This window comes from Melanotaenia boesemani, chromosome 20 (genome assembly GCF_017639745.1).
Source record: "Melanotaenia boesemani isolate fMelBoe1 chromosome 20, fMelBoe1.pri, whole genome shotgun sequence".
In the NCBI taxonomy this organism is placed as follows: Eukaryota; Metazoa; Chordata; class Actinopteri; order Atheriniformes; family Melanotaeniidae; genus Melanotaenia; species Melanotaenia boesemani.
The window spans coordinates 13823444-13839368 of NC_055701.1; the positions used below are offsets into that span (position 1 = coordinate 13823444).

Consider the following 15925-nt stretch of genomic DNA (forward strand, 5'->3'; position numbering starts at 1 on the left):
AGACCTTTCCCAAACTATAATGAACATTTTCAACATTCTCACACACTCTCAAAAACCTACATATATTTAACAACGTGAATTTCTTCATAATTACTCATCCCATAAAATATATTACAGCTTCTCTGCTGGCCCTGCATCCCCACCCTTGTCTGTAATGTTGTTTTTCACAGAAGGGCCGGGTGTTGCTGTCTTTTTCAGAGTGAAGAACATGGCTATGGGAAGTTGCTGGAGCTACTTTTTTACAGTGTTACAGTATAGCGAAGTGATCAGGAATCGATATGAAACACAGTTAAAGAACACAGGACATGAAGTAGACTGACTTTGGACAGACTTTGGCCAATCAAGACACAAAACACAGTGGGCTGATTCCTACAATAAAATTTGGACAAAGAATGGTTGATTTACATACTTAAATATGGAGTGTTGCATACAAAAAAAAATCCGCGAAACAGCGAGACTGCAGAAGATGAACTGGGATATGGCGAGGGACCACTATACTAAAATGCTGTGGACCCCCTGCTCCACCCTGTGCTGAAACCATGCTTGGTTTTAAGCTTTCAAAAGTGAGATTCTCACCATAAATAATGTATTCTGGTTGAGTCCTGTCCTTTGATAAAGCCAAAGTTAAATGAACAACATATAGTCTTACTTTTTTCTCTTAAAAAAGGGACAATTTGTGGACATCAATCACAATGGCTCTGATGTTCAAAGCCTCCCCCCTGAGCCCTTTGGGGGAGCTCCTTGGTTAGTCTGCTCTGTATGGTCTGCTGCTCAAAAATGGCAACATATCAAAACAATTGCTTATTATTTCTTATAACAAGCTTTGTGTTTTTGTGTTTTTTGCTTTATGCAGATGTGTTACATCCCTGGACTACAAACAATATGTTTGCTATGAGAAAATACTCTGTTAGATCTCTGGAAACCAAAACTAGCAATAAGTAAGTAGATGTTTTTATGCATGTAGTGGTGTGTACTTATGTATCTACTTTACATTAGGTTTTAGTTTTGGGACATATGCAGGATCAGAGGGGGCTTATGGCAGGCCGGGGTGGAAAATAGTTTAACACATGTTCTTAGCTGACAGAGCCATGATCAGCTACACAAGGACACGCTTCTCTGTTTCCACCTGTCCTGACACTGACCATTTTTCTTTAAACCTTTTATCTTTAGTTTTTTTTTTTAAAGTTAGTTCAAGTTTATAAAATGTTAAAAGGATCAAAGTAGAGCTTCTGTACAACACAAACATATTTTATGCATTTCTGGTTTCCAGAAATGTTAATGGGCATTATATTTCTCTTGAGACTAGTCTGAATCCTACAGAACCTTTAGTAGTAAAAGAAAATCCATTCAGCAAAATTTTGCCTCTTTAATGTTAATATAAGCTAAGCAGCTGCCAGACGCAGTATTTACAACAGGTTATTAGTCTCATCTACATTTCTGCAAGAATTTAGCAAAATGTCAAACAACTTTTTTTCACTGCTTCCTGCCTGTCAATCATGATCCAGTCTCTTGGGCCTCTTGCAGACTCCTCATTTTTGTTGTGGAACACTTTTGCATGTTTCCCTCAATGTACGAGAAAAAAATTCAAACCAGATGTGGACTGAATCTTGTGACCAACATTAGTACCAACAGGAGGTGCCATTGTCTTTCAGTAGCGTAACACATACCAAGAAATTCCACTGGAGACGAGAATCTAAAAACAGCTAAAAAAAAATACTTTATATTAATCAATAATCAGGTCAGAACAGTTCATGGGAACACCAGGCGAAAGAATGAATGAACCCTGATATCATGCTCTACATGTGAAGTTAAAATCTTGCATAGTGGCAAAACCAAAGAGCATAATGAGAAAAAGAAATTCACCTTTTCAAAAGTACAGGGTTGTTGCTAAAAGTGTAAAAGGAATTTGCTAATTACTGTTGCTGTAAAATCATGAGACATGCTGGATCAATGTTCTTTAATCACACAGATAAAAAAAAATCTGAAGTACTGGCACAATATTTTATGACGTGAAAACATCACTAAAATGCAGACTAATTAAGTTAAACACTTAAGAGTGCTTCATTTACAGGAATCCACACTCATACTCATTTTTATAGGGATTTTATTTAGTTCAACCTTAATGTTATTTCATCATGTTTATTGCACTGATGATCTGCTGCAGAAGGGTTCATTAACAAGCCTGAATTCCCAAAACTAGGAGAAGTGTTTGCTCATCCACCATCAGAATAAGCTGTCCAGAGGTTAAGGGATGAATACATATGCAGGGCTGCCCCTACATGTAGTTTCAGATATCTTTAATGCATAAATTGAATATTAAATGGGTTTAGGAAGTTAGGACATTTAACTTTATCGACTTGTGACTAATTTAATGTTGTGTAATGGGACTGGATCAAGCTTATGTGGCATTGTGAGTGAGTCAGTATAGAGGTGGAATAGAATATTCTTCTTATCGGAAGTGTTCCAAAAGATGTGTGTGTGATCTGTTAAAAAACATGAAATGAAGCTCTTAACCTCAGTTCATTTGTTAATGCCTAATGCGGTTGGCAGTCATAGTCTGTTAAAATTCATTTGCAGGGCTAGAGTTGCAGTGCTGTGTCTTAGAGGGATTACAAAGAGTCATACATCATCATCATGTGAGTGTTGCTTTATTCACAAATAAAAAGACCATTTCAGGCACTTGTAAAGTTGGACATTTGTCTTTCCTACTCAGACGCCAAGAACTGTCCTGGGCTGCTTTTCAAGCACAAAAAATAAAACTGTAATTTTGGCAAAATACTGGAGTCACAAGTAGAAACAGGACAAGAACTGCAGGACCTGTGGCTTGTTGCATCTGTACTTCATTTCTGTATTTAACATTTTGCTGTGGCTGAACAAGGATTCAGGTCATTTCCAGTGACAGCTCTCCAAGTTATTTGCACAGCTGGCCGACTCCAGCTAAGATTTGGTTTCCGCCAAGAGAACTGGACACAGAAACATTTGTGACCGTGCTGTTTTTTGGGCCAAGATAGATCTTGATGTTTATGTGGCCTTCCACTGCTGACTTTGCTTCCCACCATCTTGAATCTGTTGTACTTCATATTATTTCACACACCAACAGACTCACAGTGTCCCTCTTCTGCATCCTTTTTGGTTCGCTTCCACTTTATTTGTCCCTCTTTGCTTCACTCAGTCTCCTTTGTCATCTTTGCTGTCATGCACACCCAAAACACTCTCTAAACGCTTTGCTCTAATGGGAGGCAACTTTTCATATGTATCAAATCCGAGTTGTGTGTGCTGTTGGGGAAGACGGAAAAGAAGCAAGTGGTTCCTCAACACCTGGAAATGAGATAATGACAGTGAAAGGGTGTGAGTAGAGCAGGAGTTTTAGTTATTCCCTACAAGTGATGCTAAAATCAAAATTTCAAACTAAATTATTGGAGGAATTCAAGGCTGAGCCGACAAAGGCAGATTAATGTTTACGGGACGTTATGTTAATGAAAACTCAAGTTTACAGAGATAACAACTATTCAGCCCACAATAACAATAACAACCAACAAGCGGAAAACTAGGATATAATGCCCACAAGTAGTAAGAGAAACAAATGAAGAGGCTAACAACTACCTGAAGTTAAAGAAACTGCAGTAAACAGATTAGACTTAAGTAAAATGGAAACGGTGTAAACAAGAACAAGAGTGGTTAATCAATAACATCAATGGGATCTAGAGAACAGAAAAATAAAGGTGACAGAAAACAAGCTGGGAGAGCGGTACCTCATCAGTCAGGTAGTAGATTTTCCTCAACATACTGTGTCGAGCAGCTTCAACCTCCTGGAAAACAGTAAGTGGTTTACACACAGCTGATGTTCTTTACTGATGCACCTACGTTGCCCTTTCCACACTGTATTCATTAATATTCTCAGCTGCACTGCTCTGCAATTTGGGAATTGAGTAAATAGCATGTTAGAAAATGTGTTTCTCATTCGAGAATTTTAAGGTCCATAAAATTTAACGTTAAATCCAACTTGCATACCTCAAATAACCATCTTTATGAACATTAGGGAGCCAAGTAAAATTCTGAGGCTGCCCCACTGAGTTGTAATCAATAGCATGAGGAGAGTCAGAAAATCCACCGAGCCCACATTTGATGCTCCAGAAAATGTTAATAGATCCCTGTAAAATCCCTGAGCTCACACAACCCACAAATCGCGCCTCCTACTCAGTGCAGCTGCAGCACCCTCTGGATTTGTTAAATCATTACACATGTGGGAGTTCGCTTAACATTTCACACAAAAAAAAACAAAGAATCCACAAAACACAATCTTAACAGATACAGACAGAATCTGCCAAGCAGAGCTCAGTTTTTCTAACTTATAAAGGTAAACACTCAGTGTTGACATAAATCACATATTTTTCTGTCGTTTCCCTTCTTCTTTGTGCACAGACAACACATATGAGCCAAGCAGTACCTGTGCTGCAGCGTCCTGAGAGAAGATGAATGCGTTCACGTGAGACAAGGCAACCACGTATAAGACAGGACACCAGGAGAACTTCAGAGTCCCTGTTACCAAAGAGCGGAAGTAGAGGCGAAGGAGAGGCAGGGAGTCTTCAGGTGGCGACGTGAATCGCTCGATAGGGATAGACAGCTTCATGTGAATGGTCAGAAAATAGAGTGACTCGCGTAAGAATAAAGAACAGAGCTGCAAAATTACATCATACTTGCTATTAAAAAGGTAGCTTATGCTGTTACCTGTTCCAACGTGACCCCCAGTGATCTGAGCATCCCCACATGTTCTCCAAACACAGACAGCCTCATAGTGGTGCTGTACCTCCTCTGCAAAGGCAAGAGGACCCAGCAGCCAAACAAGCGGTCTCCAAAAGACACAGCTTCATACTGGGCCAAGAGGGCTGTATACAAGTCCTGGAAGGAGGCAAGACCAGGAGGAGGCACGTTCAAGTCCAAAGAGTCCAGCCTGGATCCCCTTTGGAGAAGCAACATTCCTTTATTAGGAGCTTTAGAGGTTTAAAGCTTACATCTGGTGCAAAAGAGTGATATATTAGATGTTTTATCAGACCTGGTCAGCAGTCTGAACAGACCCCAGGTCAGTTTCTGAACAGGTTTCTCCAAGAACAAATCACTAGAACACAGGAACACACAGGACAGGCGAGCGAGCTTGGCAACAGGAGGGATCACCTACAAACACAGAAATAAATCTCATTTTACAGAATGGGGGTGCAAAAGAATCAACTGAAGAACTATATCAATATTACTAATCAGAATATTGTGAAATCATAGATAGCACCATCACAATTGTTAAATTTCATTATTGTTTCATTGATTAGTTCTTTTTTAAAAAGGCACCCTAAGTAGGACTAAAAGCAAACACAAAAAATAACTGATAACATGTCCAGTAAATCCTGTCTTAAATCTTACTATCAACACCTTATCTTACAATATGAGCATCAGCCTCATAAAATCTGCTTTAGGTTAAACTTGAGGAATTTCTTCCTCAACTTCCGGAGGTACACGAAAGAAACTCATAACCCCTTTGAGGCAACTTTGTTATGAAGGTTGCAGAAATATAGCTACCCTGACTTGATTTTCTACCTTCAGACTTTCCTCCCTCCAGACCTCCAGCAGCAGCAGCCACTGCAGACAGTGGGTCACGGTCTGCAGCGCCCCCTGAGGCAGCTCCTCCACTGCCAGCCCTCCACCATCAGACACCCCTGTTCGCTCGTACAGGCTGACTAGCGGGAGGAAAGGCCAGTCGGACGGTAGTGTGGGGCCGGTGAGCTCTGGAAGAAGATGGGAGTTGATCCACGGGCTACGCCCCAGGTAAGCATCTCTGGATGCAAGTACAGATGGCTCCAGATGGGCCAAATGAGTCAGGAAGCAGCCTCGTATGGATGGTAGCTGGATGCAGGCTTCTCTCAGGAGTGCGCCGACAGTCTGGAACGATAGAGAGGTGTGTTGTGTGTCCTCATGAAGCTTCAGCTCCCCGAGTTCTACGGCCTCAGGTCCTCCGCTGTGTCCCTCTCTGCAAACCAGAGACCAACAAATAATACATCTGAGTAACAAGGAAAAACAGTGGCAATGTGACATCTATGCATTTAACAGTACACCAAAGAAAATGCAGTATTAAAAATGATATCAAGCGATGATAAATCACAATCATGGGTTTCATCATTTCAAGCTATACCCAGCATAATTATTTAGGCAGAAAATATCAGCTGGAGAAGAAAAACAAAAGATCGGGATTGCAGGCTGTGTTTGTGCTTCGTGGAAATTGACCGCTGATTAAAATGAGAACATGAAAAGAATGCTTACGATATGAAATCCTTGCTGAAAACAATAGTGGAGAGCAGTTCATGCGCCAAGTATTCACTGCCTGGCAACAACCATTGAAGAAGCAGCAGCGTCACCTGGTGGTAAAGTGAAGCATGTTTTGCTACTTCTGGCTCAGTCGGAACCTGAGAAATATGAAAAAGATGAGAGTAAAATGAAAAGCACAACTTCCTCCCAAATATAACCAAAACTCACCGACAAACTGTTCAATATGTTATGAAATGGATTATAAAACAATAAGACTTTGTGACAGAAGATAACATTTATCAGATATGTAGCTGTTCAAATCCAAAAAACGCCTATAAATCAGAGTGAGATGTACCAGTCTGTGTGCCAGCTGGAGCAGCAGGTAAAGGAGATGGTGTTCATGATGCAGGAGCCAAGCCCTGGAGTGTGAAAAAGTGGGTTTAGCCTGACAGCAGCTGTGCAGGTAACCAATCACAGGCTCTGACAGGAGGAGGCCAGTAAACTGAAGAGAGGGAAAGAAGATCGCACAAAGAAAAGTGAAACATTCAAGTAAAATATGTGGTTATCGTATCTCACCACAAGACAGCAGCAAATTTTGACTTGGACTCAAATCGTCAGCTGCCCGCATTACAGCTTGTGGTATCAAATTAAAACATATAATAACTTTAAGTTCTTAAAAGAAAAACTACCTTGCTGCTGAGACCTTTATGGATTCCTGTGATTGTTTCCAAGAGGAGTCCCAGTCCTGTCAGAAGAGGGAAGGGCGAGCTAGAGACAACCATCCCAGGACAGCTCCTCCATCCTGGGCAGGCCAAACCAGGCAGGTTAGGAGTAGTCTCTGGGTCCAGCTGACCAGACTGAACAGTGCACACCACTGAGGAAGACCTTGTTTAAAAAAAAAAGGATAAAGCAAGCTGTTGAAAAAAACAACTAGTTTTAATTAGACTTATTAAATTATCTAAAAATAAAAACAATGATAACAAAACTACACTGACAATATGGGCTCAGAATAAATCAGTCGTACCTGAGATTCTTCATCAGGCTTTGCACAGCACTGTGACACATAAGAGGGAGAAGAACCTCGGACGTCAGAAGCTCCAGTTCTTGAAGAGTCTCCACTGGCTTGAAACAGTTCTGATGATCGGGAAGTATTGAAATATTTAATAAATATGCAACAGGTTTTGCAAGTTTCCAAGTTTAAAGAACCCATCTGAAACACAGTTTCCTGAACAATGAGGCTGGCAAGAGTACCTGTCTGGAGAGCTGGTAGTAGTAAGCTTCTAAATAGACCAGGTAAACTGGTATGAGAGCCAAGCTGCTGTCTTTCTGGACTGGATTGTCAAGACTCTTGACAAAACCCTTTAAATGTCCCAGCAGCGATGCCTGTAACCCAATGACATGACCCCAAGACACAGGAGGTGGAGGGGGACACTCCTCGCCTTGAGCGCTGCAGTAAAAACAGAGTAGGCAACAATCTGACTTGGATATTTCAAGCAAACAGTGTTTGAGTCTTCATCATGTTGCTCTTCTATACCTGACCATGCCAGCTTGTAGCAACTGATGGCAGCCAGCAGTGTGTGTAACTTGAGTGAGCAGAGAAAGCAGAGCTGAGAGTCGCTGGAGCTGCAGAGGGTCTGAGGGGGACAGAACTTGGTGGACAGTTTGCAGTGTCTTCACTAAAGCTGGATACAGGTCTCTGGACAAATACACACACATTTAAAGGACGTCAAGCAAAAGTCTCACCAAGAGTTAGACATTCTTATTGCCATGATTCTGTTAATGAAATATGTGTTGCACTGACTGCAAATCTGACAGGCTGCATAGAGCAAGGTGCAAACAGATGAATTAAAATTTAGAAAATATTCCTCTAAAAAAACAACTCTACATTCTCCGAATTTGATAACTAGAAGTCATACACAGCTCCCAAAGCGGCAACGTTGCAACTCAAAGTGTAAAAACATCTCTTCTATTACACCAAAGTTGCAAATCTTTCATTTGAATTTGATTTTAGATGGAAAAAAAGGTAGAAGTTGTTGGTGATCAAATCTGTTAAACAGGTAGAATAGTTGGAGATAAGGGTCATACCACTACATCTGCTTGGCCACCAAGATGACAGCTGCCTGACGAGATGAGAACGAACTTACATGTACAGTTTGCAAGCCTGTCCGTAGCCGGCGGCTACAGCCCACAGCCTGTACGCCTCGGTGGTGATCCTGAGAGCCTCTGTCGGCTGCAGCAGCAGCTCACTGGGCTCAGCACTTAGCAGGCATGATAAACGCTCCTTCACTCCCAAAGAGTTTAACTTGAGGGGGAAAAAAAAGGCAGATTTACTCATTTTAATTAATTATGTAGAAATAATGAAACACTGTTTAAAACATACCTAGAGCTAATCTTATACAGCCATAACTAATATAAATGTATCACATGTAGCATTTGATTTTTTTTTTCCAAATTCAAGATGCACACCACATTTAAAAAAAAGGTAGGTGTGGAACCTTTTCTCACCGTTGAATGCTTACACATGTAAATACACATGAAGCTCATCCACATAATGACTACTGAACCATTTAAAATTTATCGACTATTTGAAACAATTACCAGTCTAGCACAGGCGTGTCTGCCAGATGTAGCCAAAACCCTTAAAAGCTTCATGGCGCTGGCCAGCGGGTGTCCATAAATGGACTGAGGTTTGAGTAAATCTAATGCCACCCAGGAAGTGGGAAGGAACTCGGACATCACTGTCTCCATCAGACGAGGACAATCCAACACCTGAGAGCGAAATACAGTAAACAGTAAGCAGCGGTGCAGGGAACCAGTCTGGAGACTTATCAGAGTTACTCTTGTAACCTGTGTGGCAGAGGATGAGGAGTGCCGCGCGACACGTGTCAGGATCTGCAGGATGTCCTGGACAACCCGAGGTGATGGTCGGACTACTTCAAGAATGTAGCGCAGCCTGGGGAGCAACTTCATCTTCATCAAACCCTGAAACACACACCAGTCACCAGCCAGTCTTTATATGCCAAACTTAAATACAAGTACGATGAAAAATAGCTTGGTTATTTACTTTGACAACATCCTGTCTGGAAACATCATAATCACTCTTCCTCTCTTCTTTTTCCTTGGCTGTCTCCTTCATGACTTCATCAAGCCCTTCATCCTCCTCATCTTCTTCCTCTTGAGAAGATGGCAGCAGAGGGAAGGAGGCCAGACCGCGAAACCAAGAAAAGGTTAAGTCCAAACATTCCTGAAACAAATCCAGGAAGAGCTCTGCTGTCACACACTCACAGTAAGACACTTTATTCTCTTACAGTAACAACCTCTACACAGTTTACTGTCATTACTGTTATTAAACTATCTAATTCTCAGGATGATCTTACTTCATCTTCTGTACAAACAAGGAGGGCTTTAAGTGCATGGACTGCTGCAGACATCACTCCCTCCACACCATCGTCCAGAGCAAAGCGAAGCAGGAAGAGCAGGCCAGCGTCGAGCAGAGTGGAAATCACGCTGCCTTTTAGAACCGACAGGTACTCCCCATCTCGCGCCTGCAAGACACAAAACACAGCTGAATGCTGACTAAATTCTCTGCAGTCATGTGTTACAACGTGCATGCAAGTTTGTGTACCTTTGAGAGGATGTTGGCCACAGTGCTGAGAGCCAGAGACCTCTGCTGGATGATCTGACTCCGAGACAGCAGGAAGAGTTCCTGCAGGGAGTAACCTGCCCGCTGGGGAGACAAGAATAAAACCATAAACATGTTCGAAGAAACAAAGACTTTCTGTGAAAGCTAACATAGAAACTAGTGTTTTTTTTTATAAAACTGAGACTTTTTATGTGTTTGTTATTAAACGTAACGCTACTGACCTCAGGTTCTTCTCCGTGATGGTGCAGGCCTAAGTGGGTTGGCAGATCCTCAGTAGGTGGAATTAAGGTCCCCGCAAAGTCAAAACGAGCCTGCATGGCCTTTTCAGGGCACATAAAACCATACAGGAGAATGTGCAGACTGATATACATACATTTTTAATTCTAGAAAAAAAAAAAACACTTGAAACTAGGAAAATGAATAAAAAAATCTCAGAAAGAACCACCTCTTACCTTCTTGGTTCCTTTTCTTCTGGGTGCAGGCAAATCTCTCATCCACTCCAGCTTATCTGGCTCCAGCTTATCCATGTGGACCCATTTCTTCTGAGGCTTCACTGGCAGCTCCTCCTCTGAATTTGCAAGACATCAGAGGGCAAAAAGAGTTTAAGGTTGCAGTGTGAGAGGTCTACAACAAAACATTAATTATACAATTTAAAACTATCCTTGTAATAATCTTATCACTTCACTAAATTAATTATTGTGTTTTTATTACCTTAGAATGAATCATTTTAATCTATATGTGACAAATAGATGACAGTCAGTGAGACAAGTAAAAAAAAAAAAACAATTAACGGTTTATGTACCAACTTTGTAAACAATGCTGTATTTAGTGGCCGAAATAAAGATGAAATACAGCCAAGAGAGTGGGTAAAAAGATTGGGTTTTTCCACAGGTGGATACATTTTAAAGGCTGAATTCAGCTGGTTGTGTGCAGATTTAGTAAATTCCACTTACATGGACATCATTTATATCTAATTTATGTGACGATGGTTAAGATCTTTTAAATTTAACCCAGTTCAACCCATGTACTTTGCATCAATGTTTTTGCACCATAATAAGTACATATAATTTAGTTGATTGCCCCCTACCATGAGTATCATCAGCTACAAGCAATGATTGAAGAGGAAGAAGTTAAAACAAAATGACAAACTTTATTCTGAATAAAGCATACCGGTCATCACTGGTGTTTGCACTAGCTCCTCATCTCCCTCAGCCATCTCCACTTCTTGAGGTTGTTCAAACAACTCAGCAGCACCAGAGAGCGCACCGCTAACACTTTCAAGAGGAGTATCTTCCTTTCTGCTCTTGTCCTCCTGGTGTTTGGATGAGGGCGCAGAGGACGGGTCACTCTGAGCTTTGCGAGATCTGACAAACTCCACCAGTCTGGGATCTGGGAAGCAGAAATAATGGTGCTGTACAAAGGCATACAAACTAACTGGAGAAATTTCTTGTCATGGTTTTAATTTGGAATAAAAACCATAATATAAACTAAGCCTTTTTCTATGCTCTTACAAAGACTACATCACTGCTTACCAAGCTGGGACAAGAGTTTCCTTTGTTCCTCAACTATCTCAGATTGAGACATTGCTTGGAGCTTGGCCTGGTTCTCTCTGTGGATTCTCATGGTCTCACCTAAGCTATCAGGGACCCCAAGTCCCTGACCTGACACCAACCTGGGGCCTGAATGTATAGATGGTTCTAATTAACAAAAAAAAGGAGGGTGAGAAAGAAAAAGAGGCATTTGGCAATTTGATATTTGTTCTTCATATTATTTAAGAAAACATCGGCTTTTAAAATGAGCTATAAAGTTCATTAATACTTAAGGTCACCAGCAGGATCACCGTGACCTGTATCTATACCAGTATCAGGAAGGAGGTTCTGCTCTCCTGATTGAGGAGTTTTAGAAGCATCAGATGAACCATGTAAAGGTTTCTTGGCTTCCTGAAGTCTCTGAGCAGCAATCTGACGAGCAAAGATGCTCTTCTTTCCTCCAAGTGATGAAGGTGGTACCTGTGGGTAACGACAATATAACCACAGTATTTATTAATACAATGATGCTCACAAGTAAAAAAGACTTCAACACTGTAATGTGACAGAAAAGGTCCAATCACCTTCAGGCTTTTCACATTTTATTTTATTTTTAAAAAAATCTTGAAAAGGATTCAGTTTATTTTTGTCTCACTAATTTACACGCAATTCTACTAATAATGGAATGTTTTATAAATTTATCCAAGAAAAACAAAACAATTTAAATATGTGAAATCCATGTAAATGAAAGTGGACATTAATGAACATTTACCTGACTGCTTGTTTCTGAGCGGTGCAGTACTTTGGGGAATGCCATGCCTGTAAATGCTGGTAGAGACACTGGAGCACAGCTGGTATCTCTCTCCTAAAGCAATGAATGATGTTACTGAGCAATAGTTGACACAATGGCAAAGGTATACAATATATAATGCAATATATAACAACGAAGGCAAAGGAACAGCTTAATTTGTGATGCACTGTCTGTATGTACAGTATGTTAATCAAGATTTTTATGTTTTATACTGTGACTTCTTAACTTTTAAAAAAAAAAAAAATCAGTTAGATTTTACAAAAGGCACTTACAACGATCCTAGAGAGAACTGCACTGATGTGAGTGTCATGTCTGTCCAGCCTCTCCTCAGCATCCTCATCCTCAAAGGTAACACGGCTAGCTTTAAAGCGGGATTTCTTCGGAGGAGCTGGTGTCAGAGATGGAAGCTGGTCTGGAAGATCTAAGTGAAACATCACAGATGAACATCAGGTTTTGTTTTGTTTTTTAGGTTGTAAATCTATACCGGAGGAATAAATTATTCACACAGTGTTTTTTTTTTATATGGATCTAAGGGGTACAACTCATTTTTAACCTTCTATGGTAACCACATCCTTCTGATTTCCTCCATTTTCGTCACTGTGTGCTCCATCTGTTGCTCCAGCTTCGCCTCTCCTCTTGTCAGGACGGCGGACAACGCTGGCAGCAGAGAAAGCACCTGAGGTCAGAAAACGCTCCTGCTCTCTCAGGAGATCCGCCTCAGAGTCCGATGGTTGGGGACGCCGCAACATCCCTTTGAAGCAGACAAAATTTATGTTGGGTATCAACTTTTACTTCAAACATCTGATTTCTGACTTCACACGATTTAAATGACAGACTTGTTGACTCAAGTGTCCCAAAGCAAACAAAAACTGCTCTTCAGCCTGCTAACATGTGAAGGCTGGCTCTTTAACTAAATTAAACTCATGCAAGTTGTCAAACAGACAGATACCATCGATGGTCACACCTGGCCGAAAAAACTGTTTTGATTTCAACATTCATCAGATCATATTTTTATTTCAACATTCGCATCTTAGTCTTGTTTATGTTAGCGCCTACATACGTTATCTAAGAGAAAGAGAGACGTAAACATTGACAGATTAAACTAACGAGTTGCCCACACACTCTAAAGTGATGCTTTTCCCGTTTTTCACGTGTAAATGAGTTTCCAACGCAAAGCGAATAGAAGTCATAAACATTAGATGAACGTTCATCTGAAATCTCAACTCATATTTATTTTGAAGACCAAATTAATCAAAATATAAACGAATAGTGTCGAATTAAATTATCTGTTGTAGTTGGTGTTTGTAATGTTTATAACGATGACTGCTAACCTTCAGTGAGGAGCTGAATCCTGGATGAAATCCCACAGAAGTCGGCAGTTCACACGGAAGAATTTTAGCGTGGCACAACATCCGCTTCCCTTCCGAATCAAAACAGGAAGGCAAGTTGGCTTTTTTTTTTAAGTGTTTCTGCCTCAAAATCAATTTCTCTTCCAAACATAATCCTGTTAAATGTACGCATTTAAAGTAAACACTATTGAAATGGGTTTTTGTCTAATTTATCTGCGTTAATTTCGGGCGGGGTCGATTAAGATTTTACAGGTTCCCTAAATCTCGCGTTATCTTCCTTACTTCCTTCGAGACTTTGGACAAACTCAAACATGTCCAAGTTCAGCACAATCACTTGGCCGAAAGTTATTTTGTTTGGCGACTCCATCACACAGGTTTGTCCCTGCAGTAATTTTTTTTCAAATATATTTATATATGTATATTAATTATAGTTGTGCATATATGTTTTTGCTATGTTCTCAGTTAGCATTTGCTGTAAACCTACTAGCCTAATGTTGGTGCATCTTTCAGTTTTCATTTCAAGCCAATGGATGGGGAGCAGATCTAGCTAACAAGCTTGCGAGGTGAGTAGTGAGGGTTTTTGAGGGTTTTTATTTTATAAATTCCGGCTTGTGATTAGGTTATTTTGGTGGTTAAAAAATGCATTTTAGGAAAGTTAATTGATTAAAACATATAAGTGTCAAACTGTGTGATTTTAGAACATTGGATTAAAAAAACTGTCTAAAAAAAGAACAAAATGAAGAACAAAATTTTAAAAACTGTGATTCAGCTGCATAATGTGCCTTTATGTTATCAATGAATCCGATATTTACTTCTTCTTCAGAAAATGTGATGTTGTAAACAGAGGACTGTCAGGATACAACTCCAGATGGGCCAAGATTGTTCTTCCTCGCCTCATTAACAGCCAAAATTCTGCAGACAACAACATAGTAGCTGTTACTGTCTTCTTTGGAGCCAACGATTGTGCACTGGAAGGTAAAGCCTCACTGAAAACCTGGAGCATATGCCCAAACAAAGGATTTAGTTTCAGTAAATGGGGATATTGTCTTGCAACTGCCTGATTTCATGAATCTTGACCTTTTCCTGTGGAATAATGTTTTTGTAGTTGTGTTAATGCAAGTAAAATGTTGTTAGTCTTAAAACAACCATTATGGTATGTTTTTTTTTTTTTTTTTTTTTTTTTTGCAGTATTACATACAACTTTGACAGTGGTACTTTAACTACAAGATAACATAGTATGCTTACTTTAATTAGCAAATTTACTGTTTTCTTAAATGATTTTTTTCTTTCTTTTTTAACATAGAAATGCTGCCACTAGTAATCAAACAATCTTTGTCTGCTTCCACCTGTTTTCAGATAAGAATTCACAGCAACACATCCCTTTGCAGGAATATTCTGAGAACCTGAAGGAGATCAGCGGGTTTCTGACCTCAGCAGGTGTATCAGCAGACAGAGTTATCTTCATCACTCCTCCTCCTATTCATGAGCCAGTCTGGGAGAAAGAGTGCATTCTTAAAGGTAACACTGGGCTGCGTAATTGTCCTCTTTTTAATCCCTGTATTGAACAATTTTAGTCCTGTGCCTGCAGAGACTACAAATGCCTCATTTTGTCTCCTCCAGGATGTCCTCTTAATCGCCTCAACTCTGTAGCTGGGCAGTATTCTCAGGCCTGTGTCCAAGCAGCTGGTCAGTGTGGTTCAGATGTCTTGGATCTCTGGACACTAATGCAGAAAGATGGACAAGTGAGTGCTAGTTTGTCCTGCAGGTTCTTTACATATAATACTTTTTAATTTGCACCAACAGGGACAATACTAGTTCATATAAAACTCTCATTTCTGATATATTAAAAAAAAGCCTGTATTACCTGTAAGTTAAACATTTGCACCTCATTTATTTGGTGAATGTAATGATCTTTGAGAGCTTTTTTTTGTCTTGAAAATTCATCATAGCCTTCCTGTTTTATACTTTACAGGACTACACAACCTACCTGTCTGACGGACTGCATCTCTCAGAGAAGGGAAACCAGTTTGTTGCCCAGCACCTGTGGGGACTGCTGGAGAGCCGTGTGGCTGACCTGCCCTTCATTCTGCCTTACTGGGGAGACGTGGATGCGAAAAGCCCTGAAAGCAGCCTCCTGTGTTCCCAGTGAATGAGAAAACCTTTCCTTTAACTATCAATCCTGCCACTGTGGTTTATAAAGCAATGTAAGACCGTGTGTCAATGTTTAAAATGCACAATAAATTTTTTTTTATTATTGGATGTGTAGTTCATACAACCAAAGAATTTGAGAAACAACATTTATATT

At 40.3% G+C, this 15925-nt stretch overlaps 2 protein-coding genes across 2 annotated transcripts; one reads left to right on the forward strand and one right to left on the reverse strand.

Annotated features, from left to right (window-relative positions):
- Positions 1–2632: 2632 nt before the first annotated feature.
- Positions 2633–13705, reverse strand: rpap1 (RNA polymerase II associated protein 1). The gene is made up of 27 exons (XM_041971421.1): positions 13603–13705; positions 12825–13022; positions 12544–12692; positions 12233–12325; positions 11793–11943; positions 11467–11631; positions 11105–11323; positions 10387–10502; positions 10156–10254; positions 9917–10018; positions 9669–9836; positions 9356–9535; positions 9139–9273; positions 8890–9060; positions 8436–8593; positions 7826–7987; positions 7543–7738; positions 7316–7425; positions 6981–7176; positions 6647–6793; positions 6307–6449; positions 5587–6016; positions 5054–5172; positions 4729–4960; positions 4448–4624; positions 3753–3809; positions 2633–3318 (listed from the first exon to the last, which is right to left on the reverse strand). The coding sequence occupies exons 2-27, from the start codon at positions 13018–13020 to the stop codon at positions 3169–3171; spliced, it is 4221 nt and encodes a 1406-aa protein (XP_041827355.1). The 5' UTR covers positions 13021–13022; positions 13603–13705; the 3' UTR covers positions 2633–3168.
- Positions 13706–13761: 56 nt separating this feature from the next.
- On the forward strand, positions 13762–15874 carry iah1 (isoamyl acetate hydrolyzing esterase 1 (putative)). The gene is made up of 6 exons (XM_041971424.1): positions 13762–13994; positions 14131–14183; positions 14444–14595; positions 14977–15138; positions 15241–15362; positions 15593–15874. Exons 1-6 carry the CDS (start codon positions 13932–13934, stop codon positions 15767–15769), a joined length of 729 nt encoding a protein of 242 aa, XP_041827358.1. The 5' UTR covers positions 13762–13931; the 3' UTR covers positions 15770–15874.
- The last annotated feature ends 51 nt before the right edge of the window (positions 15875–15925 follow it).

Coding starts and splice junctions, on each gene's coding strand:
- rpap1 (XM_041971421.1), bottom strand. CDS start 13,020: ATGTTGCGGCGTCCCCAACCATCGGACTCTGAGGCGGATCTCCTGAGA. Junction 10,503..11,104: donor GCAAACACCAGTGATGACCG/GTATGCTTTATT, acceptor TTGCAAATTCAG/AGGAGGAGCTGCCAGTGAAG. Junction 9,536..9,668: donor TTGTTTGTACAGAAGATGAA/GTAAGATCATCC, acceptor GATTTGTTTCAG/GAATGTTTGGACTTAACCTT.
- iah1 (XM_041971424.1), top strand. CDS start 13,932: ATGTCCAAGTTCAGCACAATCACTTGGCCGAAAGTTATTTTGTTTGGC. Junction 15,139..15,240: donor GAAAGAGTGCATTCTTAAAG/GTAACACTGGGC, acceptor TGTCTCCTCCAG/GATGTCCTCTTAATCGCCTC. Junction 15,363..15,592: donor TAATGCAGAAAGATGGACAA/GTGAGTGCTAGT, acceptor TATACTTTACAG/GACTACACAACCTACCTGTC.